The sequence below is a fragment of the Tinamus guttatus genome, unplaced genomic scaffold (genome assembly GCF_059628265.1).
Source record: "Tinamus guttatus ecotype Peru unplaced genomic scaffold, ASM5962826v1 Tinamus_guttatus_pri_ptg000153l, whole genome shotgun sequence".
Taxonomy (NCBI): Eukaryota; Metazoa; Chordata; class Aves; order Tinamiformes; family Tinamidae; genus Tinamus; species Tinamus guttatus.
In genome coordinates, this window is record NW_028288687.1 from 205,899 (window position 1) to 231,604 (window position 25,706).

The window sequence follows — 25,706 nt, forward strand, 5'->3', positions numbered from 1 at the left end:
CAAAGAGCAATTAAGAGCAGTGAGCTCCACTGCAACAAACATCAGAACTGCTCATTAACCTCCCAGCTTGGCCATTTCTAGCAGCAACAAAACCACCATGAAGGACCCGCAGGCGGTTTCTCTAGCCTTGCCTCTTGTTTAGGTCAGCTCTGTGAATGCAAGAAGGACAAATACTTAAGCATCAGGCATCTTTACTCAGTTTTATTAGACAATTTTAAAAGAAAAAAATGAATATGTTTTAATTTCCATGGCTTAATACTTCATTTCAACAACCTGATGATTATGGAAAATAGTGTTTACAAAAGTTACAAAAGCTGCACTGCTGGATTTCAGAAAACATGGTTAATTGACAAAGAAGCTTTATAAAATGCATAACAGATTTTCAAATGATTATGAAACACAGTGATATTTCCATGGGCATGAGTTCACAAAATCAGCACAGTCTTGAAATTAAGGCACTTTGGATACATAGTATGCACTCCCATAGAGGAAAATAATTTCAGAGAAACCACAGTAAACTACTACTGGTAGATAGTGACAGTATGTCCAGTACTGGCCATCAGAGCACCAGGTTTGTTTGAATGAGTGAAGCTCTTAAATCTCTTTTTTTTTTTAATCCTATTAACAAGGACGACTCATTCAAGCAAATTGACTTTTAAGAAGGTGAAGGAAGAGTTCCATGATTTAAACCCTATATTAAATACAATTTTAGAAAACAACCATTTTGAAATAAGAGTCTCTGGTGAAAACTGCATGAAGTTCACATTAAAATTAGTGCATAGAGCATTTTCAGAAAAAAAAAAAAAAGTGTTCACTTTCTCCCTTCCGCATCTGCCTGCTGCTTCATGAGGTACCCACCGACCCCAGATTTACCCAAAGGAAACACAACAAAATAACTTGTCAAAGAGGCAATTTCCCTTCAAGACTGTCCGTTCTAGCCCTTTCCATTTCCGATTGTCACGTGTTTTCTGCAGCCTCCATCAGTTCCAAACACACTACTTACTAACAGAGCTAAACACAGTCTATAAATACTTATTGTTTCAACTGAAGAAAAAGTAATGGTCTCAGCTGTTCTTCACTTCCCTGTCTCTGAATGATATTTGAGTGGTAACGTAATAGTTCTGGAGCCTTCTATTGCAGCCTTTGGTATGCAAATTCCAAGGAGTAAAAATACAAAACACCCTTAAAAAAAACTCCAGAACCTGGTCCTGTAAATACACAACTATTTTAACAGGAGTTAAATGGAATGGTCATCAATGTCTTTAACAGCCATATGTAGGATTAGGCACTTAATTTTTTGTATTATCGTGTACCTCACCAATCAGAACAAGTATATGTTGTAGTGTAGGACAAATAAAAGACTTCTTTCAAGAAAAAAAAAAAAAAAAAAAGAAAAAGAGCAGTCTATAAGTGGAAGCTATGTTTAGAGTGAACAGCTCTACTGGTAATTTGAATAAGTTATTCCCCTATTAATGCTTTACAATAGTAAGGACAAATCAGTTGGGTCTAGCAGATTTCACCTGAAGTCAGGAAAAAACAAAACAAACCTTCTAAGAGAACGTGCTTATGCTCAGCATCTTCGCAAGCATTTTCCTGCTACAGCTGTGATGAACCATTAACATGCAGAAAAACAAAACAAACAAAAATTTGTCCTTTAACGTTAATTCTTCTTTTACAAGAATTACAGTCTAGACAGACGTATGAACTCCAGGCACTCAGCATTCCTCAACGCTGCAGGATTCACCTCTCACACACCATACCATCATCACCATAGCAATAATCACCTCCTGCCCATTTTTCACAAAAGACTGAGTTAGAGTGTCTGTTCTTCATCCCTTTTCATATTTCTGAAGTGTCCTCTAGAATTAGGGTTGTATCAGAAAGCGTCTTTATAAAGTCACATGTCTCCACTATTGGAAGGCTTCATCAAGTCAAAACAGCAATAAACTTTGCTTTTATGTGTGATTATGCGAACATTTACCAGGATAATGCTATTTAAAAATAGTGTTTTAATATAATCTTTTCTCACAGACATAGAAAGCAGTAGTTTCAGTTAAATATGTTTTAAAGCAGTAAGAACTGAGGAGATACCAAGTCCTACAGTTTCTGCTGTTGGGACTCACTCAGCAGAACACTCATTTCTTTGCAATCCAGGTCCTTCACACGTAGGGATACAGAGCTGTACACTACACTGCCATTATCAGCGTCCTGAGATCATGAAAGCAGTTTCAAATGTGCTGTCTTTTATGAGTATTTATGAAAGAAATGATTTCAGGCCTGAGCATAGCAAAAGGTATTAAATATATCAGGTATCTCCCCACATATAGCCAGAATGGTAAGTCATATGTGGATAAACCAGAACACCCTTACAGGAAAAGAAAAATGCTAAGTGAGCAGCATAAATGGAAGGGAGGATTTTAAACAAAGTTGTTATTTTCTTCTATAGTGCAGAACAGGTTCTGGCATAAGTGACATTCAGTCTTACATTATCAAAAAATCCTGCCAAAGTTACAATGGAAAACAAATATTCATTCATCCCCAACCGAGGCAGAAAGATCAAATGAAGTTGAACAGTAAGACAATCTTTATATTGGTCTATTTTGACTATATTGTTAAAACACAACAGGCTGCTTAACCAATGCCACATTTGTCAATGTTACTGTGATTAAAAAAAAAAAAGTTAATGCACATAGTGTGAAAAATAAGCAAAATAGTTAATGCTTTGTAAACGTATTTGTGGACAAACATTGCAATTGTGATTCGGGCTTGCACTGAGCACACTTAAAAGGCAGCCACAAGGGCCTTTCTCCTTCGCCTGATTCACGTTTTGGAAAGCACGTTATGAGCTGGCAACGGAGGGCGACTCGTGTGAGCACACACATCCTCCCCACACGCACACGGATGCACGTTATAATATTTTTACACACATACACAGGCAGGGGATGCACATGGTGGCAGATGCTGTCAAACGTTACCAGTGTCGGAGCGATGTCCTACCACTGCTCCCAGCTAAAGTCATCTCCTCGACCAAACACAAGAAAGAAGCCTAAAATAGTGAGGAAAATGACGGCGTTGCCAGCCAGGACCAGACCACAGGCTCCCCACTTGATCTGAAAAGCAAGGAAAGAAGAAATGCTGGATTGTTTCATAAGACAGGCACAGGCCAGTTAATTTTTTGCATGAGATAAAGCAAACAAAATACCTCAGAAAGGTGCTAAAAGCCTAAGTAAAAAGGACAAACAATAAATAATTTGTGAGTGGTTGCTAATTGAATAATTACACATATAGTATTAATACAAGACTTCAACAGACAGAAAATACTGTATTTTAGGGCTAAATAATTTTCTTGCCACATAACCCTCTCAGTAAGTAAAACATTTAATGATAGGAAAAGCTGGTGAAACAAGGGCTCGCTTTTAATTAGTGTGCCTCAGACTAGGAGTCTTTCAAATAAATGCAAGTAATAAACACAGAGAAGAGTATGTGGCCTTAAAGGTGGGTTGCTTTCTGCACCTTAGTACCTGCCTAAGCTTACTTTAATAAACAACATTTTACTTTTTTAAAAGCTCTTGCCAGGATGAGCTACAGAACAGCTATTTTGAGGGACTGCAGAATTCAAGGTCCCCCTCGTGGTCATCTCTGGTTCTGCCAGTTCTCAGGTCTATAACTTAAAAAAGCAGCGTTGGGTAAAGGGTGCATTATAGAGAAATTACAAAGCACTCAAAGGATGAAGGAAAACTGAAAGATCAAGGCGGGGAGGGGGGAAGCAAAACCACCCCAAAATGCCACTGGGTAGATTGGGAGATAAAAAGAAAGAGCTCTTTGCCTTGAAAAGAAAAAGGACAACATTTCATTGCTAAGGAGCAGCTTAGGGAGGACTAGGAGGATTTCCTTGGACTCAGGAGATGAAGCCTAAGCAAGGGAACACCTTGAAAACGAGAGCAGCCGTTTGGGATGTTTAACTTTGTATTTTTTTAGCTGATAATACATGCCAGGCGCCAAACTACCAATATCTTAAATGCAGATAGCAGACATTTGGGGGATAAAAATAAGGAAAGTGGCAGAAAAAGTGATGAGAAATTTGATGATGGAAGCATGAGATAATATCTAGCATTATCTCCTCCTCTAAGATCCAAAAAAAAAAAAAAAAAAAAAAAAAAAAGAAGCTGGGAAAAAGGGACAATGTTTTAGACACCAGAGTCCTTTGCTGGTGTCCTAGTGCAGCACAGAGACACAGACCTAGGTGGATCCATTGGAAACACATAAGTGACCAAGGTGAAGAAACCGGAGCCAAGATTTGCCCTCAAAAACGCTCCTTGGGGGACACAACGGGGCCCTCCAAGCCGTTTCAGAGGGCCCCGGGCGCCCAGCTCGGCGCAGCACGCGCCGGGGAGCAGCACTTACGGCCTCGACGCGCGCCAGGATGATGGGGAAGCCGAAGGCAGAGACGACGATGCCGGTGGTGAAGAAGTAGGCGAGCTCCCTGCAGGCGCTGCTGGCCGCCTCGCTGTCCTCGCTCACGCGCTTGGCGATGAAGTGCGGAATGGGGCAGACGAAGTAGAAGAGCAGGACGAAGAGCGGCCAGTACACCCTGCAGGGGAGGGATAAAGAGGAAAACGGTCGATTTAGGGCGCTTGGGGAGGGTTTTTACACGACGTAGCCGAGGTGTTGCCTCACCCGTAGTACTCCAGGGCGCAGCCCAGCATGAGGAAGGTGAGGCCGATGGCTCCGCTGAAGGAAAGCGCCACGAGAGCTGCAAGGGAACAAGGCGGGCGGTGAGGGGGGCTCGCGGTCCTGGGGGGGTGTCGGGGCTGGGGGGCGGCCGGGGGCGACTTCGTCGCCCCCGGCCGCCCCCCAGCCCCGACACCCCCCCCAAAACCGGTCCCCGGCGCCCTCGGTACCTTTGATACCCGCCATGTTTCCGGGCGGAACGAGCGGCGCCTCAGCGGGTCACTCAGCGCTGAGGTGGCGGCGGGCGCTGGCTCCGCCCCCTGCCGCGCCACGTGGGTGCCCGCCTTAAAGGGGCAGCGTCGGCCCGCACGGAAAGCGGCCGTCAAAGGGGGGCGTCGCCCTTTTAAGAGGGGGGCGGAGGAGAGCCGAGGTGCCCGTCGCTATGGTTACCCGGGGGCAGGGCGGGGCTTGGGGCCTGGTGACAAAAACAAGCAGGAAAAAAGGTTGAAAAAAATAGAAAAGTGGTTAAAAAATAAAAAAAAGTTTAAAAAATAAAAAAGGTTAAAAAACTAATAAAGGTTGTGGCTTTGTGTACATACTATTAGTGTATCCTAAAAGTTATATATAATATATAAATAAAAAAATATGGCACACCACTTGATTTGCTTCATAATTTTAGTGTTTAAAGAAATTGAAGATTTGGGGTTTCATGGAGTGAAAATTGTTTCCTCCTCCCCCCTTCTCCCCTTCAGCAAGTCAGGTTGGGGATTTTTTTTCTCCCCCATTGCCCCGTTTCTCTGTATAAATCCAGTTTTTGCTGCACTAAGAGGCCCTCAACGTCTCCACTCAGTGCGCTGCCTCTTGAGGAAATGAAAATAAACCAGAAAAAGCTGTTTCCAGAGCAAGTTAATTGTGGGTCAGGCTTGTGGAGGAGGCGCAGATGCCACCCCGCCCCGCAGCAGTGACAGCTGCGTTAGTCATAGGGAAAGAGAAGTTTCCTCAGAGCAGCCCCGGCTGCCTCCGTTTTGCAGCATGTTCCAGTTGTGTCTGGGCTGTGTTTGAACCAGGATAGTAAAGGACATTTCCCCACCCCCCCCCAAGCACAAAATATACCTGAATATGTTAATTTGAGCTTTTTAATGTATATACAAATATTTTAGACCAGTCACAATTTCATTGAGTATATACTGTATTTACAAAAATTACAATAGTTTAGTCAAACAGTAAGCCTGAACACTGATAACCTCTGTCACTACCAGATATGACAAGATTTTTTTTTAAGTTAACTATTTTGATATACATACATCCTAATACTTTCATGCATCCATAAAAACAGTTGGGATGGGAGTAATCAAAACGTAAGTGGGGAAGGGTAGACAAAGTTTAATGATGAAGTGGTATTTGTGAAAGTATGAGTATCCAGAGTTGTTTGCCATGACAAAAACCTGATACAAAGCTAATGTCATTTTCATTATTAAAAAAAAAGTACATTATAGCAATGAGATCCTTTTTATTATTAGGCATAGGTCACAATATCTACAAATGTAAATGAGAAACAATAAACCAACAAATCACAGGAACATGATTCACATTCCAGGTATCTCTTTAAATAAGACAAGCACATACTGGATCAAAACATTAATAAATAACATCCAGTTTGTTACTAGTATCTTAAGGTCTTTTATATAAAAGGAGACTTATATGTTGGTTTCACACCTTCAATTAATGGTAGTAAATAGTGGACCAATAGAACAAAAGGATGACTTTTATACAGAGAGCACTGTATTCAGACACACTGTCATTGCAGTAATAGTTTCGCCACTTGAGAATTTAAGTGCAACAGCAAGTGGATTGTCTTTAAAAACACCAACTTTATAGACTCACATTAGATATCAACCTTTTCCTTCAACAGGAAGCATGAAGCCTCTCCTTCCTGACCTCTCTCTGCCCTTTCAAAGCTCGGATACAGACACGTGTTGGCAAACGGGATGCTAGTTTTACTTATCCTGTGAAAGGAGAAAGCCAGGAATTGGGGTGAAGAGCATAACTTGCATTTTAGCAAGGCAAAATACTCCAGCTTTAGCATCAGAGATAGTCCCTTGTAACTATTACTGCTTTAGACCAGTACAATCTTTAAGATAATGGAGTTGGGCTGTATTTACTGCTCCACAGATGCTGCATGGCAGCTTCAGAGTGCTCTGGAGCTGCTCAAGGCAGAGAGGTGATGCCAGCAACTTCTCAGTCTGCACAAGGGGAAATATAACCCAGCACCTGGAAATCCACTGAAACTTTCACTGGTTCAGTAGGGTTTTTAATCATTGACATTTCTTTGATGGCTTTAGCTGCTAAGGAGAACTTCATTTGAGATGTAGTACATGTTTGTTCTTCACTTCTACAGATGAGGAAAATGATTTCTCCCACTATTTCCCAAAACTGTCTGTTTAACAAACCAACAACGTGTCGTTTAACATCATATACTTGTTGCTTGCTTTAAAGACACTGTGCTGTGGAATTTCTTCTGCATGTTTCACTGCTGGACTGTGAGGTGAAGTACAGTATTAATGCATAAAGCAGCAATAAGCTGCCACACTGATCTACCCAGGATTCTGCTTCGTCTCTATTCAGGCATACTGTGTTGAGCAGCAAATGGTGACTGTTAGAAGTGTGTCTAAACCAGGTCTGAGCACTTAAATTTGATACAGTTTGATCCAAACCCAGGAAGAAAGCACATCAGAGTTTGGGCTTCCACCACCAGTGAGTGAATTCAACTGAAGTGTCGCCATTTCACAATTCACAAAATAGTAGAAAATTCAGCAGCTACACAGTGTCAGAGACAAAACAATTCTGCCTTTTCCAGAATATGTTCTCTCACACCCCACTTGAATCTACAGGGAGGGGGAAAAAAAGTTACAAGAAACTGTAACCTCGTGGCTCCCACATGGCAAGCCACATGGCTAGAGTTCCTCTGAGCACAAGATTCTTGATACAAGCATAAGGAAACCTTTGTCTTGTTCTTCATGATAAATATTAGGTTCACAATTTTTTGAAACATCTGAATTTCCACCCGAGTTTGGTTGATCTGTGACATTTGTGACAGGAGACGATACAAGCACTAGCAGAGGTCTGCTGTGGAAACTGATAAAATACCTAATACAAGGGTTTTTGCCCTTGGTTTTCAAATTCCGACCAGGCATCATTTAGTTCCATAAATATCATCTTTGCATATTGTTCATACGGCTGCCCTGTAGCCTGGAACAAGAACAGAGAAAGGGATATCACATCTACTGAGACAGACTACATAAAAGTGACATTTTTTAAAAGCGTTAAATTCTCAAGCAGTTAGTTCATTTTAAGCAAATGGCTTTCAGTTATATTTGACAAGAATAAGTCACCTTTCCTGAGGGCTGCTTACCTGCTTTATAGCTTAAGAACTTCATCGTATTTCAGCTGCTCAGCTCCCCAGAGCAGATAACTCCACAAGTTTATGGTAAAGCACTGCAGCCCCGAGACGGGATGAGGACTTTTAATCTAAGCTTTGCCAGAGGCTTCTGCTCAGACTGTATGACAGAGCTGTCGCTTGCCCCATCTGCCTAATAAAAGCAGCATTCCTGCAAGGCTGGGTGCAGCCTGCATCTTCAAGCCTTGCTCTGAAAACTTCAGGATCTCCAGACACTTAATGGTGGAAACTGCATCACTGTAGGGTTTCCCAGACTGCTTCATTGCACATCAGCTGGCACGCGTGATCAGCAAGACCATAAGACAGGTTTGAGACTTGGATAACCCAACTCTTTCATTCCAGAAGCATGCTGAAGGCCTCTGCCCTTTCCTATGTCTTTAATCACACCACTCTTCTGTAGCAAGCGCAATATTCTGTATCGTTGTCTGGCCACTACATCTTAGAGTCAAAGTAAGAGTGAGAGAAGCGGAAGATCTGAATCCCTGTTGCTTAGGGAGGTATAAGCTGAGGGAAGCTTATACCAAGCAGTCTTGACACTGGGCTTGTTTTGTCAGAGTTCTCACCATTCAAAAACCTGACAAATTTTTCAACTAGAATATTCCCACAAAGTTGTTTGAACCAATGAATTAAGCTATAACATGAAATGCTTTATTGCTCACCTCATTTTCAAGAGCAGTGCGAGTTTCCGAACGAGATGAAGCCAAGAATCATAGAATCACAGAATGCTCAAGGTTGGAAGGGACTTCTAGAGATCATCTAGTCCAACCCCCTGCACACGCAGGGTCACCTAGAGCACGTGGCACAGGACTGCATCCTAGCGGGTTTGAAGATCTCCAGAGAAGGAGAAACCCTTACCTTGTCAGGATGAACGACAAGGACTGCCCTCCGGTAGACCTTCTTCACCTGCTCTGGCGTTACTAGATCTGCCATGCTAACGGGCTTCCACTTGGTCTCCCCTGCCCACAGGACAGTATGCATTGTGGACAGCAGGGCTCTAATATTTCTCTCCTTCCCCTCAATCCATTCTAGGACCTGGAGAGAAGAATGAGAATTCTCAGGTTATGCCTCACATTACATGTTGCAGAGGAAAAGAGTTTCTCCGTTTGAACAGGAATAACTCCAAGCAGCACCCAGCACTTCTTTACAAGTTTTAGAAAGCGACTGGAAGATACTTGGCAGTCTGTGTTTTGTCTTAACTTTTTTCATTGCTTCTGAAAAGAACATCCCTCATTTAGTCAAAATCCGAGTTTCGCAGACTAGCAAAAATGTTCTTTGTTATTTATGTGGTAGAATAAAATGTTTAACAAACCACTACAGGCCAGAGTTTGATTTTATTTTTCAGAGTAGAAAATATACCTATGCATTCTTTCAGTTTTTCTCCAGCAGTTTAGGACTTTGTCTTTCTGTCACATTAAGAAACTGCAATGTAAGTGTGGAGCACAGCAGTTTATGATGCAATCAAGTTTAGGCACATACCTAATGGAAGGCAAGCACAAGGCACCGCCTGGTGCTAGGGATCCAGCAATGCAGTGGAGCATGTGCATGAGATGAAGTAAGTGCTAAAACAGGGTGATTAATGACTTTGGCACTGAAGAGTAGGGAAGATTTGCTTAGCTGCCTCCTCACATTTAGGAAGGCTGGTCACTTCTTAACTCCCTCCACCCTTCAGGGGGAATAGTGCAAGCAGCCTCCAGCATGATGAGAGGGAATGATTGTAAGAGCGTAACAAACAACGGTATAGCTTACTTTTAATTTCTCCGGGTCCATCTCCTTAGCCATTTCTTCTTTTCTCATCTCGGCTATTGTTTTGGGTCCTTTCTTGTCTTTGTGAGCATTGAAACCTTGACCAGATAACAAATCTTCAAAGTCTGCAGACACTTTTGGTTTTGAATCTTAAAAAAAAAAAAAAAAGAAATTCACGAGTAGTATCATGCAATGCTACTTTTGAATTATCAAGCACATTCATAATCCAAAATTTCCTAAATGCAAAGTTGACAAGACAAGCAGAGCTGTTGAGCTTTGCATTTCCAAGGATAATGCATCTCAGTGTCACTCATTTAGATCCTAACCTGTTTAGGTGTTTGAGCATTAAGCTGTATTGGAAAGCCCCAACCCTGCGGATACTGAATGCAGAGATGCTCACCAGCATTCGGTGGCCCTTTTCCACGCTCGTTCTGTGCTCCCGGCATGGCTGAGAAGCTCACGTTGTAGTTGGGCTTGTTCTGGGGCGAGGAATGCGGCATGCCCGGCGGGGCCTTGCCCTGCGCCTGCTGCCAGCCGTATCCCGCTCCCTGCTGCCAGCCGGAGCCGCCCATGGGCTGCGGAGAGGGTCTCTGCGGCGACGGGGGGAAGCCCCCGCCGAGCCCCGTCGGGGTGGTGGGTTTGCTGGCAAACGAAGGAGCGCCTGCAAGGTCAGGGCAAAGGGGTGTGCGTTAGTGAACGGGACACCGGCCGGCCTTCTAGAATGATAACCTACAAAATCCCCCCGGCAGCTGGCTCCTTTCCCCTCCCCGTGTAACACCAACTTACTTTGGTACTTTAAGCAAGACGTTCAACTTTCCTGCTTTATAAGCAGCCCCTGCCTTGCAAGCTTGCACAGGAATTAGCACAGTGGCTTGGCAGGGGCACAGGCAGAGCGAGGTGCAGCCAGCAGCTGCTGCATGACAGCGGCAACGCCAACTTGATGCACACAGATATTATTTCAATTTACACTGTGCTGTCCTGATGTCATGCAGCAAAGCTGTGTTCTTCAGCACTTTATTACCTGAGGGGACGCTCCTCTGATTTAGTCTGTGGTGGGTAGGGTGCAGTGTGAGTGCTTTGAGACTAACATGCAAAGTCAACTCTGACTCTGAAACGTGTCATGGAAACTGGGGCAAGCGTTTTTGACATAATCATGAACTACAAAAACGTGGCAAATATCCTGCAGATGTCAAGTCTCCATTTGTTTTTGAAACCTGTAACTGGAGATAGAAAAAGGCCACAAAAAAACCCAACAAAAACACAACTTCAATGGCTTTAACATGAGGCTTGGCATCTTTTTTATTTTTCTCCTGCAGAGCAGCTAGCCATCCAGCAGAGGGAACTGGGAAACCTAATTCCAGAACCATGCTGGCACTGACGCAAAGGAGAAAACAAACACCGGGTAAAACCACAACAGCTTAGAGCTGAAAGCAGTGACAAAGGGAAGAAAAATCTATTTACCAGACGCGGAGAAGCTGACATGGGTGTTTTTAAGGAAAACTTAAGTCAGTTGATCAGAATGGCCTTTTTAACATTGGGGGCTAGGGTTTGCGGATGGTTTTTGCAAGATAAAACAAGGGCTTATTGAGGAGCCAAGCAAAGTCATTCGCAGCAGGTGCTATTGCGAACAGGCTGGGGGCCCAGCCTCCACCTTTAGCTAGTGCTGTGAATTAGGGGCAGAGCTGGGAGAAAACCTAGGGTTCCTCATTAAGAATAAGTCATGTCTAGAAAAAAGAAACGAGTCCCTAAAGACCCCAATAGCTTTTAAGAGGCAAAGTCTGTTTCTAGGGACACCTCCAAGGCCACTAGCAACAGTTCTCCAGTCAAAGGCAAATGGAGCAGCATCCTTAGCCCCCAACTTTGTTTAAATTTATGAAGAGTATGTTATACTTGGCGATCTCCATTGCTAACTGCACTATAATCCCAACAAGGTGCTGTCAAGACGTTTCAGTGCAGGGCCAAGTAAAGGAATATATTTGCAAAAACTTGTGGAGAATCAGGCAGGAGGGAAAATCTGAAGCATGTTCTGAGAGCAACACTGTCATACAGTCAGCCTGGGAGGACCCAGAGAGATCTCTGCCACATCCTGGGTTTGTTCATCCTATTTCTCCAAAATAGAGCAAACTAGTAATTTTTATAAGGAATGCAAACCTGCTAAACTTGCTCCAAGAGTGCCCAAATCAGCAAACGGATCCAGTGTTTGGGGTTTAGGATGATGAGTGGGAGTGCTGTGAAGGGATCCCGTAGGACTGGTGGCAGCTGACCTACTTCCCATACCTAGGCCACCTTTAAGAGAAAAATAAAACAAAATAAAAGTTTTACATGGGCCCAACTCTGTTGCCTATGTTACCAAGGTGCTGTTAAAACAGACTCTACTATTGTTAAGTTTCCAAGCAAAGCCTTGACTCAGTAACCCACACTATTTGCACACCTACTCACAACTAGGTTCAGCAGCCAGAATGTTTCTCAGACTGCCTGCAGGGACTAGTTCTGACAAATAGGTTGATTTTTCAAATTAAGAGGCTTGAATTAGCTTTGCATAGTATTTTGCCAGGACACACTTATTCTCTCTATATCAGAAAGTGCACTCGTCCAGGTGCCTGGGAGAGCAGGACAACAGGCTCAGCATATCTGTGACAGCCTGGACAAGAGTAACTAAAATCCTGATAAAGGTTTGCTGTATTAGCTAAGTGGCAGACAGTGGGAACCAGTTCTTTTCAGGCACTGGCAGCATCTTCCACCTGTCTCTCATCTCTCAGTGCTCCTTAAAGTGTTTTTTTATTAAGTGTCTTGACGTTTTGACACGTACCTGGTTTGCTGGGCCAGTCCCAAGCACCTGAAACATCTGGTTGAATAGAAACCGTTGGCGTGCTAGAAGCTAAGCAGAATGGTTACATATAAATATCTCAAAGTAATACAGCAAAACAAAATATTCCAGCTTCTAGGAAGAGTAAGGGGCAAGGGAGCAAAAGAGCTAGTACTTTCTTTATCTGCTAGTCTTTATCTACTGTTTGTTAATCAGAAATGAACTTCCCCACTATATGCATTGCAAATTTGGCATTTATTTATGATCTAATACTGTGCAGAGGTAGCTGGAGAAAGGCACAGATTTATAGTGTTCATAGATTTGGTCTGGGACTTTATATGCGTAGATATAAAAGCTTATAATTGGAATAACATTTAGCTTATCTTTCTGACTACAACCCAATCCAAGGAAATATTCTATACTGAAAATGGAAAAGTTGGAGAATAAAACAGATCATCACTCACACACATAAACCAGAAAAAAAAGCACAGGCCTTCCTTTAACCCTGTATCAAATAAAGTCTTCACTTCTACACAGTTCATCCTGCCAGTAATTCATTATTCATAGGCAGTAGCACTGTAATTCAGTACCTTATCATGCTGGAATACCATTTAAATTCCTTTCATTAGGGCAGCCAGTTCCAAGTATGACCCAAACATCTTATTCACTGAGTTAATATCCGATACCCAAGTTTGGCAAAACAAGGCTACCAACAGTGGCAGCAGTGTACTAGTTCCCTCCTTTGTCATTTTGACTTTCCAGAGAGACTGTCCCACCAAGGCACATGTTTTAGATAATCAGAAACAGAAGAATTTGTATCAGGATGTGTTTTAATCACAGAAGATTACAATATGAAAATTTTAAATGGGAGAGGGGAAGGGTAAAGGAAACTAAGGGACAGTGTTTCAAACTAAGCAAGACAAGAAGAAAGTCCAAAGGCGGGAGGGGGGAAAAAATCCTTGCCTTATCTGCCAGAGCCAATTTTAACTGTGAATTTGACTGGGATTACTATCAAATCTGAAGAAAGAAGATGCCCTTTGACTAAAAGAACCAAAGGGCTTGTTTTCTTTAACACACTTAAAATACTGTGCTTTGTTTAGCTCAATTAATGGTAGTTTGGTTCAAATGAGACCCTATAAAGACAGGCATATGTAGGCAGATGTTCTTAGTGGTCTCACTTCTTTGTGCACACAAGTGGCTTATTAATTAAGCATAAAACACAAATATATTAATTCTCATCCTACCACACTTCAAATTATGAATATGCTTTAAATCTAGAGACAAAAAGCTTTCCTGTTTAACAGGGTTTCTGTGGTTTAGACTCATTTCATGGTAAGCACTGATTTGTACTTCATGGCTCCATCACAAAGCAGCATTTCATGTTTACTTAAATACACTAGTAGAGCCTCAGTTTCTTACCCATGTGAAAGGGATCAGTGTGCACGGTCGGTGAAGGACTTCTTGTTGCTTGAAGGAACGGATCACCAGTGACATTTGATGAACCAAGAAAGGAACCCAGGAGGTCTGGACCAGTTTGCTTAGGGCTACTTCCAAATGGGTCAAAGGCAGTTGCTGTAGAAACATATTTGAGAAAGCAAATCACTAACTTGTACGATGAATATGCTCCAGGGAACAGAGGAGGATGTGGAGAGGGAAGCCTAATACCTGCCGATACCAAACAGAAGTCAGCATTCCACTGGGGAAAGCAAATGAGAAAGTACCAGTACTGCCCAGCCATGTGCTGGGGGACCTAGAAAGACACGTGACAGTCATGGCAACGTGTCTGTTGATTCCATCTGTCTCAGGCAAAGGAAGTAGCTGAATTTAGAAGCAGTCAAAGCTAGGATTTAGGCACTTCCAACTCTAGGTTTCACCTTGCATGTACTGCAGATACATGAATGGATGGTCAAGCACAGCATAGGAGCTGGGAGAGTGGACCCTGCTGCACTTACTGCCGTCCTCTCAACTACTGAATGCAATCCAAGATTATTTCAGGTCATCTAAAGTTATATACATCCAGGGATAAAGGGCTGTTGCTTAGAAATAGCTTTAGAAAATAATTGGTATCTTTCATGGAATCACACAGAATCACAGAATGATTAGGGCTGGAAGGGACCATTGGAGAATACCTAATCCAGCCTGCCACGCACAAGTAGGGTCATCTAGAGCAGGCTGCACAGGATCATGTCCAAGGAGGTGTTGCAGATCTCCAGAGAAGGAAATTCCACAACCTCTCTGGGCAGCCTGTGCCAGTGCTCTGTCACTGTCACAGTCAAGATTTTCTTCATGTTCAGACGGAACTTCCTGTGTTTCAGTTTGTGGCCCCATTGCCTCTTGTCCTATCACTGACCACCTCTGAAAATAGCCTGGCGCCACCCTCTTGACACCCTCCCTTAAGGTATTTCTACACACTGATCAGGTCCCCCCTTCTCTCAGCTAAACAGGCCTACCTCTCTCAGCCTTTCCTCACAGGAGAGATGTTCTAGTTTCCTGATCACCTTTGTAGCTCTACCCTGGACTCTCACCAGTAGCTTCACATCCCTCTTGTACTGAGGAGCCCAGAACTGGACACAGGACTGCAGATGTGGCCTCTCTTAAAAAGCATATTGTTCCTTGGGTGACCCACACCAGAGGCTTTAAGACACACAGTGGATAGTCAAGAGCAGAAACCAGGACTGTTAAGCAACACCAATTTCTGCCTCAGAATAAAGGGGCAGGCTGAGTGTTTGGGATCCCTTGCAGCTCTTTGTTCCCATGAGATGATGCATCCAAGGAGGAAACCAATAGGAAACAATTCAGAAGGGATTCTCAAAGCACTTGACCCAGGACATGTAGTAGGCATGGCCAACATTACCTTCTCCTACCCTTGGGGATGGTGATGGGGATGCTGAAGCTGCAGAACGCCGAGGAGTTGACTGAACAGATCCGGTTCCCCCCACCTGAAAGACCTCCTCATTGGCAGACTGTCCACTTTGTGAACTTGGCCCACCAACCCCAAACAAATCATTCAGCAAGTCTGAGTTTGAGGGAGCAGCGGTGGGCTGGGAGGGAAAATTCTTGCTCATAGGGCTGCCGTCTAGGCCCAGCAGGTCAACATCTTCAGGCGGAGGCGGTGCTGGAGGCTCCTGCTGCTTTTTGCTGTGTTTTGGTGTCCCATGAGGCTTGTCACCACTGGCATTACTGTGCTGACTGGAAAGGGACAAGAGTTCGTCATCTGACTGTTCGCTTTCCTCATGTACCAACGCTGCTCGATCCTCTGAGGTGGGGTGAGAGCTACTTTTGTCAGATTTCTGATCTAAATGATTAAAAATAAAATTAATTAGCTGTCAGGTTTTTTTTCCAGTCACAAAGCCCCTATAAAATCAGCTTGCATACACAACAGTTACTGAGAACACTACAGCAGCATTCATTAGATATTTTTAGGAGGCCTTTCCAAAGACTAATTTAGAACCTTATCTGGCCTGTATTGTAAGGAATGGGTCTTACTGAACAGGAAACAGACAGAAGTTAATTGATTCTCCTAAAACCTGAAGAGCAACTGAGTGTAAAGAGCACAAATGACAACTGAACAAATTTCTGGGTCAAGACCGAGCATTTCGGATGTCTAGTCACGCCTCAAAACCCAGGCAAAACGCTCCTTTAAAAGAAGCAGTGCCATAAAGCACCTTCCTGGTTTTACACACAAGGATCCCTTATACTGGGTTCCTACCTAACATGTTATTAATGCCAAAGGAAGAACCTTGCATTAGGCTGCACCATGAGATTTTGAACATATACAGCACTGTTCAGTGGTCTTTTGGACAGACACCCAAATCATGCTTTTTATTCAATGCTTTATATTCTCATAACATCTTATATATAAATGCAACATCAGGAAAAAGCAGTTTGAATTTATTTTAGCACCGAGGAGGCCTACAGTGAAACTATATTAGAACTATGTCAGTAATCATGGTCATATACAGTAAAGGCAGGCAGTATTTGAAGAGAATATTGTAAGAAATTAATTTCCACTCAATTGCAGCATAAGGATGTGACAGCAATCCACTCTGGTCAAATTCAAATGATATGTTACAATCAGATCCTTTGGCCTGGATGCTTTAGGGAGAGATGAAAAGTGAGATTTCCTAGTTCTAAATGAACTTTACTTTAAAGACCAATTCTACATACCTTGCCAGCTAAGAGATGAAAAGAATGCGCTCTGCCCAACATTTCTTATGTTATCCTGAGGTGTTTCAGTGGGACCTTTGCCTGCAGCACAGGGAAAAAAAGAAGTCAAAGAGTCCAATATGCAGTTAAGCTTTTAAGTTAAGTGTGTAAGACTGTGCAGCTCTCACCTGCCAAAGCAAGAGTGTCCTGGTGCTCCTGATGAGAGGAGAAGAGAATGCTTGGATTGATGTCTTTTGTTGTGAAGTTCTCCCAGGGAGGAGTTAATTCAGTTTGTCTATCAGCAGACTGTATTTCTATGTCCAGTATAACATGGAAGAGTTGTGGATATTTGTCCGGAGAATCACAGGCATCCAGTTCAGGCCTAAATGGGAACAAGAGCTGTTCAGTTAAAAGTGAAGGTTGTTTCTGCAAGTCTATATTAAGTCTTTTAATATATGCATGCACACAGGCTTGCATGTTTCATTCATGTGAATATTCTCCTTCAGCTTTCATAAGGCTTTTACGTTTCAGGTTTGATTAATGCCCAGCGTAAAATACTCACTTGGTGAACTTTAGTGTGGTTGTTCCCAGGGCTATGAATCCAGTATGAAATTGAATTTGGAATATTTGTGTGTTGGTCATCTGGAAAACAAAACACACACAGAGCACCAGATTGAACAACTGCTTAAATTCACGCAATTAAAATATTTATAATACACAAAGACAGTTACTTAAGACTATCTCTCTGCCACTTACTATACAGGCTAATTATAAATAGGAGTATAAGCTTATTTGTTCAGTTGTTTTTAGGGAAGTGAAGTTGATATCTCTTTCTATTGAATGAACTAGAGCAACAGTTTTGTAACCTGGGACCATTCCACTTGCAGTGGAATCTTCAGTGAGGAGTTGCCTACACAGCAGAGGTCACCAATAAAAATTTAAGAGAAAAAGAATCTCTAGTTAGTCTGTAACTTGAACATTAGAGTTTCAGATATATCATCAGGAAAATTAAGATTGGATGACTAGAGTATCAGATCTGGTGGACAACACGACAGTTCAAGGATGCAGCCACCACAGCTGCCTCCTGGGATTCAGGAGCTGTTCTGCAGCGCCCAGCAGCAAGGGAGGTGGGGCACGACTTGCTTCTTCCATCATTTTTTGCTCTTTAAGCAGATTGCTTCACTGATGAAGACCGTCTTGGCCAAATAACTAATACAAAGGTTATTGGAGCAACTTAGGGTATTACTACTTATTCAGCTTCTGCAGATACAAGAGTTTGCTAGTCTGTGCATAAGGCATCTCCAAATTACTTCTCCGCTATTACAAGAGCTAAGTAACAGCATTTCAAAGTTAATCTCAAGTCATAGAACAGTATGGACCAATAAATATCTTCACTTTCAGGGCTGCCAGTACCTTGTGGAAAGCAGAAGTTTGGGTGCACTCACTACAGTGTCCCTGTGTTCTCCCTTCCCAGTTCCCACCATCTCCCATTTCTTTGGTCTGCTAGAGTTGTAAGGCTGTCTGGCTGTGGAGAGGTGACTATCTGAGCAACCTGGGGCTCAAGTTCTTTGCCATCCCAATGGCTGACAAAAAAGCATAGAATTACCTCTTTGCCCTCAAAGAGAGGGGAGAGGAAAAAAAAAAAAAGGCGTTCTCCATGTCCTGCAAAGGCTGTTGGGGAGCAAGAAACACGCACGCTGTTCAGTAGTGATGGCTCAGTAAGTCACGTGAAGTTGAGAGGAGGATGATGCTTCTTCTATCTTCTTACAATAGGTAGATGGGGGGCTTGGTGGTGGTTTGCCCTGAGCTGGTTACTGACAGATTTGTTTCTTTTTACAGAAATAGGGTCTGATAAAAAGACACCTGCACTCCCAATAAATAAATAAATAAATAAAATAATAATTTAAAAAATCTCTGTTTTCAGTTGGCATTGACCAATTTTGTGTATGTCTGCTGTAAGGAAAGTTTCTATATTAGCAAGATTAGTGTCATGTGAAGTCTTAGATCATATAGTTATTCCCTCCCTTAGCTAACTATACTGTCTCTACTGTGCAAGAAAAGTCAGAGAAACCCATACTTTTGCTTGTAGGCGTCCCCCAATGGTGGATCTCATGTGGTAGACAGAAACAACAACATCTCCATGTACAGTGGCTCCTAGTGGAATTAGGACTTTCCCTTCTTGTACACGGTATTCTCTTTAAAGGGAAGAGAAGGAGATCGATTGTTAAGCTCCCCTCCACATACAAGCAATGCTTAAAAATGTCAACATAAAAGCTATCATCTCATTCAGGTCAAGCAAACAAGAACAGCATTCAGCACTCTGCTTAGTTTTAGCTGAAGCAGAAACATTTCACAGAGGAAAGCAGCATAATCCTGATCCTGAATCCTGTGAAGGCATTCTGCTGCACGACATGATTTCAGACAGATTTCAGACATGATTGCTGGCAGTTTGTTTTCATCACTATGCACCAACCTTGAATTCATATTGGCAGTCCATGATTTATCAGGCAGTGTGACGATGACCGCAGCCAGCAAGGATACTAGAAACATTACAATAAAACCAACCTCACGCCTTGCTTTAGCTTCCTAAAGGATGGTGGAAGGTCACAAGAACTCACTTCATTCTTTCGTACTCCTGGGAAGTTGTAAGGATTCTGGTTTCTCCACTGAGAATGTCACAGAAGGGTCGGCAGCCATTTCGTTGCTTGTTGAAGCAGGGGACTGGACTGAGGGTGACTGACTTGATCGTAAGTGGCTTGCAGTGAGGAATGACAGGCTTGTCTGCTATTAGATCACAAATGTATCCTATGTATCTGCAGGCAGAGAGAGCCGTTACTGAAGTCTCCCGGGACGACCAATTTTATTCTGTATTTAGAGTTCATTGAAATCCAGTGAAAATGCTCATCTTTCACAGTTCCCAAACTGGAATTTTCATATACTCTACCATGCTTGAAACTGGCACAAAAACTACATTCATGATTTGTGTTTAATTACAAGAAAAGATCAAAAGGAAGGAAGTTAACCCTTAGCTCTGGCTGGAAATTATTTCTCTGCACCCTTCAGAAGAGAAGGTGCTAAGCAATGATTTCTGGTTTACCAGTAGAAATTTACTTTCAATTTTACATGCACATAGTACAGAGTATTCTGTCAGTCAAGTATTCAAGCGTTATTATTACATATGTAACACTATATCTTTGGTTTGCACTGGCAAGCAGATCTTTCTCAGCTAAAGGAAACTGCAAGCAAGACTTTTTTTTCCTACAAAGACAAGGCCAATATAGAGAGGGGGCTCACTAAGGCTATGTTAACCACAACACTTCTCAGTTTTCCTGAGCTAAACAGCAAAATTATTGTAATACTTTATTCTGTTCCTCCATTGCTATTACTTCAGTGTGGGCAAAATGCAAGTGGCCATAAACATTATTTAAGACCTGGCAAAGCTAAGTAACATGACTAACAAACACATGAGTCTTAACACTTAGAATAGCAATTTTGGAGTTTTCTGTTTGTCGTCACTTGCCAGAATCTTCAGGACATTTTGGGTAGAGAGGCTGGAGTACACAGCATACCCCCTGTGCCAACATGCAGGACTCCCCTTCAACTCCAGTGCATTATTTCACAAAATCATAAAGTCATAGAGTAGTTCAGGCTGGGAGAGACCTCTAAAGGTCATCTGATCCAGTTCTCTGCCCAAAGCAGGAATAACTGCAGAGCTGTATCTAACCTCAGAGCTGGATTGTACTGCTTAGGGTAATACCCAGGCAAGTCCCATGCATTTCCAAGGATTGTGATCCCACAGGATCTGACCACTACTTTACTGAAACTGCCAGTTTCACTTTCAAATATTTCAGCAGAGCTACTGAAATTTGAATGCACGTCTCTGAGAGATGGGAACACACTGCCAAAACACACGTGTGCACTCACATGCTTTTCAGCACAATGAACACAACTTGGTTACTTAGCACTTAAGCAGTATACTCTACCTCCTGTGAGATGGCCAAAGTACAATTCCAGGTCTTTTCAAGTTTAGCAAATGTATAGCAGGGCCTGGATTAGAGAAGAGGTGGCAGAAACAGAACATCGCACTGACCAGGACTGCTGAGGCTGCACGGCCATCCTGTTAAGGAGAGAAAAGGCACAGCATCACAGATATCCTTTCAATTTCAATCAATGCTTCATACATCTCAAAACACAGTTACTTTCTTGTGTACTTACCATACAGTGGATGACACACACATTTTTGGGGTTCTGCTGTAGCCAGTTGTGCATGTTCTTACAGACAGCATAGAGATTATGCAGACTGGGTGCTTGTCTTACTGGCCAGCTACATTCAGATACCTACAGAAATGACATAGTGAAAACCATCTTCATGAGGGCACTAACTGAAGTATACTTTTACAAACTATTTTTGCCAAGAAGAGTACTGCTGTTTTATAGTCTATAAATTTTGTCCTTATCTACTCCATCCCTTCTTATGTGTAATTCTGCTCCAAGACTTTTATGAATTATAAAGGGAAAAAAAAAGAAAGAAAACAATTAAATAACATTATATTGATGTATTGCCAGTGGGAAATACATCCAGTGGTTTTGCAGGTTAGGAAATGAAGTATCAGAGGTGGAAGCATTGTGGAGTTACAGCCAGGTCAAGCAGTATACCAAAAGATGTTTAATGCTGGGCTGTTAAAAGATTTGTCCTTCTCCTCTTACCAAAAGCAGTGTACCAGAACCAAGCAAAAGTGAAGATTCAGAGCCCTTGTTAGCTTTTAGTCTTTCCTGTTCATTTACCCATATTTAAAGTTACGGATGAGAAATTTGCTTTTTTTGAAGAAAATTGAAAAATAGAATAGCAGAAAATTGAAAAATAGATTCAACTATATCTCCAGCTAAAATGGAGTGAGACTTGTGCAGCATGAGATTCTCTTTAACAGAGGGCTAAGTCTGGCAATTGTTGTTGCCTTCTTTGTTGAAGGCTACAGCAACAAAAGTCATTGGTTCCTTGTGGCAGAGGGAAAAGACAGGCAGATTTCTGGAAGATTAGGTCTAATCTTGAATTTGAACAGCAATATTTCATAGGGATGGCCTTTAAAGTCCCTTAACGAATCAGAGCAGTGCTTCTGTATTCTGCTCTGGTTTTAGAGAAGGAAACTGGGGCAGAAAGTGCAGGTGCCTTTTTGAAGTCACACAGCAGCAGAAAAGCCAAAGCACACTTTATATCCAGTTTCTAGGCCTGTGCTTTGCCTGTTAAGCAGCCCAACACACCTGAAAGTCCTTCAGTATGAAAATAAGCTATCTTATTTTATTAATTTATTTTGAAGCATGTTTGTTAGGATCCATCAGGAATCCCTTAGAATTCCTGCTGAATCCTTGTCGTTCCTCCCACCTCACTGGTCGAGAGGCCCACAGCTTCGCCCTGGGCTGCCGATGCTGCCGACCCCTCGGTTTTCAGAACCCTGGAGTTTCAGTAGTGATCTGTTGTGTCTCAGACTTCCTTTAACTCAGCCTAGAAAGTGTCTATAATTCCTTTTCCCATTACATTCTGCCACACAGAAGACACAAATACACACTCCTGCCTTGTTTCACAGGAAGACTGGGAGGACTTGGAAGAAGTGTTGCCATTCTCGTTATCCTGTTCGAACACACTCACCCTGTTATGAAACTTGGCACTGCGATAATACTTCGGTGACAAGTTGAAGACTGTGTAGTGGTCAGGATGTCTGGAATCCAGAAATGTCCGTACATCTTCAATGTGGTTCCTGAATCCCAGTTCAACGCCTTCAGCAGGAAAAGACATCACTAGAACCACAAAAAGAAGCCAGGCTGAGCGTGCACCATAACATGTTCATGAATCTCCGAACCCTGGAACGCTGCAAGCTTTGTTTCTGCCAAAAAGCAGTACTTACCTATGATTCTTGAGGTAATATACGAAATATCTAGCTCTCCCTTGGTATAACTAAAAGAAAGTAGGAGACAGATGTTATGCACGTGTTTACAGAAGACATTTTACTACAGGAACCAACAGGACAGTGTTTTCCCACAAAGATCTTTTGACGTAAGGAAGGACTCTCTTAAAACATATAATACAAAGAATTAGTTTTAAGAGAATGGTTTGAATAATTTCCTGCAGTCAACGACTTGTTCTTTACCTTTACATCCATTTGTATTAACTGGATGCAGAAGTCGCCAAAGAGAGTCCTTTCTCCACCATTTTGTCATTAACTATTAGTGCCAGTTTTCAGGAGGAATCTCTATTACGTAGCCACTTAACCAATTCCTCAAAACCTCTGTGGTTCACATCCTATTTCTTTTAGTTTGTTGTAGCCCCATATCACTGAGAAGCAGGTGAAGTGCCAAGTACAGGGGATATCACCAACACAGGTGACTGAAGCAAAGCAGAGTCGGTTAGCTCTTCCTTCAGCTCAAAAGGGGGGATTTTCCACAGTTAAAACGGTTTAAGAGGGAGAATTAGGTTGTTCAGCAAGAGGAACCTTCTTGAACAGAAGAGTAAGCGCTGAAATACAAAATGAGCCAAATTCAGTGCTAAAATATTCAAGTGTGGCTAAGCAGTAGGAGGATCCCATAAGGGGAAACGAAAGAATTGGAGAGAGCACTCCGGTTTCATAGGGGATGCCTTACCTAGATTTCAGAATGCTGATGTTCAGCTATTATCAAGATTAGAGTCTTACTTTTTTCATGCTTCCTTGAGGCCATATACCCAATTATGAGGCAGAATTATGAGAGTCATTTGTGATTTTCACCTCATTCTTTCACTAGGTCCTCTGGAAGTAGAGTTTTCCTGTATTGTGCTAGTTAAGAGGACAACTTAGACTGGCACTTTGCAGCTACTGATTTCACCTGAGTTTTGTCGCTTCAGCTGTACTGTACCTGGCAACAGATTGCATGACCTTTGAAGATGTATCTTTCAGGGTGTCCTTCAGGTTATCCTTCAAATTGCTGAAGAGTCTCCCTGCTCCTCCTTTCACCATGTCTAGCAAGCCTCCCCCATAGCTGGACTCCATGTCTGGTGATGAGGCACCTTCAAGCATAACAAAACCAAACTCAATATCACTTTTTTGGAACAAACGCATAGGGCCAACAAGTCTGCTGCTCCATTTAGACCAAACTACACCCGTCAAGAGCAGTGCAAAAGCTGCAGTGCAAAAGATTAGAGATTTTCCAGATGTGAGAAGTAGCACATTCTTTTTGGCTAGGCCACAGAAACTGTATTTTATGTAGGCTAGGTCCCTAGGATCAACACAATATCAACAGTCGCCTTTCAAGCTCTCTCATCCCAACCCAAAGGAAGACCAGAGAGCAGCGACATTCAGCTCCTTAGTATTCATCTGCTAACCACGGACTAGACCAAATCAATAGGTGCTTCCACAGGAGTAAAAGAATTCCTAGCACATACAACAGCTTCAGCATAATGGTCATGGCTACCAGTTTGAATGCAGGTAGGTGACTGAAGGTTGTCTGTGACTATCGATTTCTATGGATATTAAATAATTAGAGCAACTTTGAACCATTTAAGAGGACAGTTACATTCACTTGAAAGGAAGGAGATAGAAGTTTGCTTTTAGAAGAGAGGAAAGGATAATAATTGAAAAATTAAACTTCCTAACTGAAAAAGTAAGGAGCTTTCTGGGTCTTCTTACACTCACAGCATTAGCACAATCCAGCGAATTGGTAAGTCTAAAAGGGAGTAGGGCCTTGAATTAAACCTCCTTAGTAAGCTTTTCCTTCACAGCTTGAAATGTCGAAGTTGCAAAGCCAATAGTAGACTAAAACTGAAAGAGCAACTTCTGAGGTTATTTTGGTGAAACATGATATGGTCTTAAACTTCACACGTTTACATTTTACAGTTTAATACTATTCCACCGTCTTAATCAAGAACTGACTTATTGCAGCCTCTTATTACAACAGCATTGCATTGATAGTGTAAGTTATTCCTAGAAACATAGAAATACAATCAATTAGATGTAGACTTGAGCAAACATCTTTTGTTTCGTTGCAGAATTGTCAGACACAAGTCTAATAAAATGATACTTTAAAAAGCTTATTACCTATAAAATAGATTTAAGTAGTAAAATTGTTTTCTATTCAACTACTTTTGTCTTTACTGAACTTTAGCTATATTACTTTAATTACACATTTGTTACCTTGTTATGAGAGATTAGTTTAAATGCTGCTGCTTCAGACTTGTTAGTTTTAACAAGTCAACTCCTAGATTGTTTCAAGGCATGGATTAATTTTCAGAACAGATAAAGACCAAGTAAAGTGGGACATAAACCATCTCAGAGACTGCAAGTCTTCTTTATCTGGTATTAGATAAAGGTGGGAAAAAGAGATCTAGATCATGCAGCATAACAAATGAACAAGCAACCTGTGCGAATACACGTCAAACACTACGGTTGCCTTAATCAAAATGACATCCAATATGAGTTGCCCCTCACAGAGCACAAAGTCTGCAAACATTTGTCCTGTTTTAGAGTAGTGGTTCAGCTGCTTTCTAACAAAACCCATACTGCTCATTATAAATTATTCCAGCACCAGGAAGAATGAAATATTTGTCACAGCTAAGGCAGGCCAATGGCATTCCCAATGCTCATTATATATTTGTGGAAGCTTAAAAAGAGCTACAGAAGTTATAGGTGTAAGGTCTCTATAGCATCAGTGGTATTAGATACACACTGCTGAAATATGGCTCCCAAGATCATTACCAGAATAAATATTCTGGGGGCATTAGGACTAGTAAGAAACATGAAAAAAGCTAAGAAAAAAAAGTTTCTGCTGATTTGTTCAGTAGATTAACAGACCCACTTAAAGGGTATTCAGTATTTTAAAGCCAGAGTAAGCCATCAATTAATATTTTTATATATATATATA

At 42.1% G+C, this 25,706-nt stretch overlaps 2 protein-coding genes across 3 annotated transcripts in view; both read right to left on the minus strand.

Annotated features, from left to right (window-relative positions):
* Positions 1–2,949: 2,949 nt before the first annotated feature.
* On the minus strand, positions 2,950–4,977 carry LEPROT (leptin receptor overlapping transcript). Its single transcript, XM_088522391.1, has 4 exons — positions 4,902–4,977; positions 4,678–4,753; positions 4,405–4,591; positions 2,950–3,110 (listed from the first exon to the last, which is right to left on the minus strand). The coding sequence occupies exons 1-4, from the start codon at positions 4,915–4,917 to the stop codon at positions 2,994–2,996; spliced, it is 396 nt and encodes a 131-aa protein (XP_088378517.1). The 5' UTR covers positions 4,918–4,977; the 3' UTR covers positions 2,950–2,993.
* A 1,929-nt stretch (positions 4,978–6,906) lies between these two features.
* Positions 6,907–25,706, minus strand: part of DNAJC6 (DnaJ heat shock protein family (Hsp40) member C6) — a 42,630-nt gene continuing 23,830 nt past the window's right edge. For both annotated transcript variants that reach the window (XM_088522400.1, XM_088522399.1), the window contains 18 exons: positions 23,706–23,856; positions 22,724–22,773; positions 22,468–22,616; positions 21,039–21,161; positions 20,807–20,940; positions 19,442–19,636; positions 18,901–19,018; positions 17,386–17,465; positions 17,012–17,205; positions 16,845–16,925; positions 15,532–15,972; positions 14,097–14,249; positions 12,681–12,749; positions 12,023–12,157; positions 10,272–10,532; positions 9,875–10,020; positions 8,984–9,160; positions 6,907–7,920 (listed from right to left, as the gene is read on the minus strand). In XM_088522400.1, the coding sequence (XP_088378526.1) occupies positions 7,819–7,920; positions 8,984–9,160; positions 9,875–10,020; positions 10,272–10,532; positions 12,023–12,157; positions 12,681–12,749; positions 14,097–14,249; positions 15,532–15,972; positions 16,845–16,925; positions 17,012–17,205; positions 17,386–17,465; positions 18,901–19,018; positions 19,442–19,636; positions 20,807–20,940; positions 21,039–21,161; positions 22,468–22,616; positions 22,724–22,773; positions 23,706–23,856 (2,759 nt within the window). In that variant the 3' untranslated portion in view covers positions 6,907–7,818. The remainder of the gene's footprint in view (positions 7,921–8,983; positions 9,161–9,874; positions 10,021–10,271; positions 10,533–12,022; positions 12,158–12,680; positions 12,750–14,096; positions 14,250–15,531; positions 15,973–16,844; positions 16,926–17,011; positions 17,206–17,385; positions 17,466–18,900; positions 19,019–19,441; positions 19,637–20,806; positions 20,941–21,038; positions 21,162–22,467; positions 22,617–22,723; positions 22,774–23,705; positions 23,857–25,706) is intronic.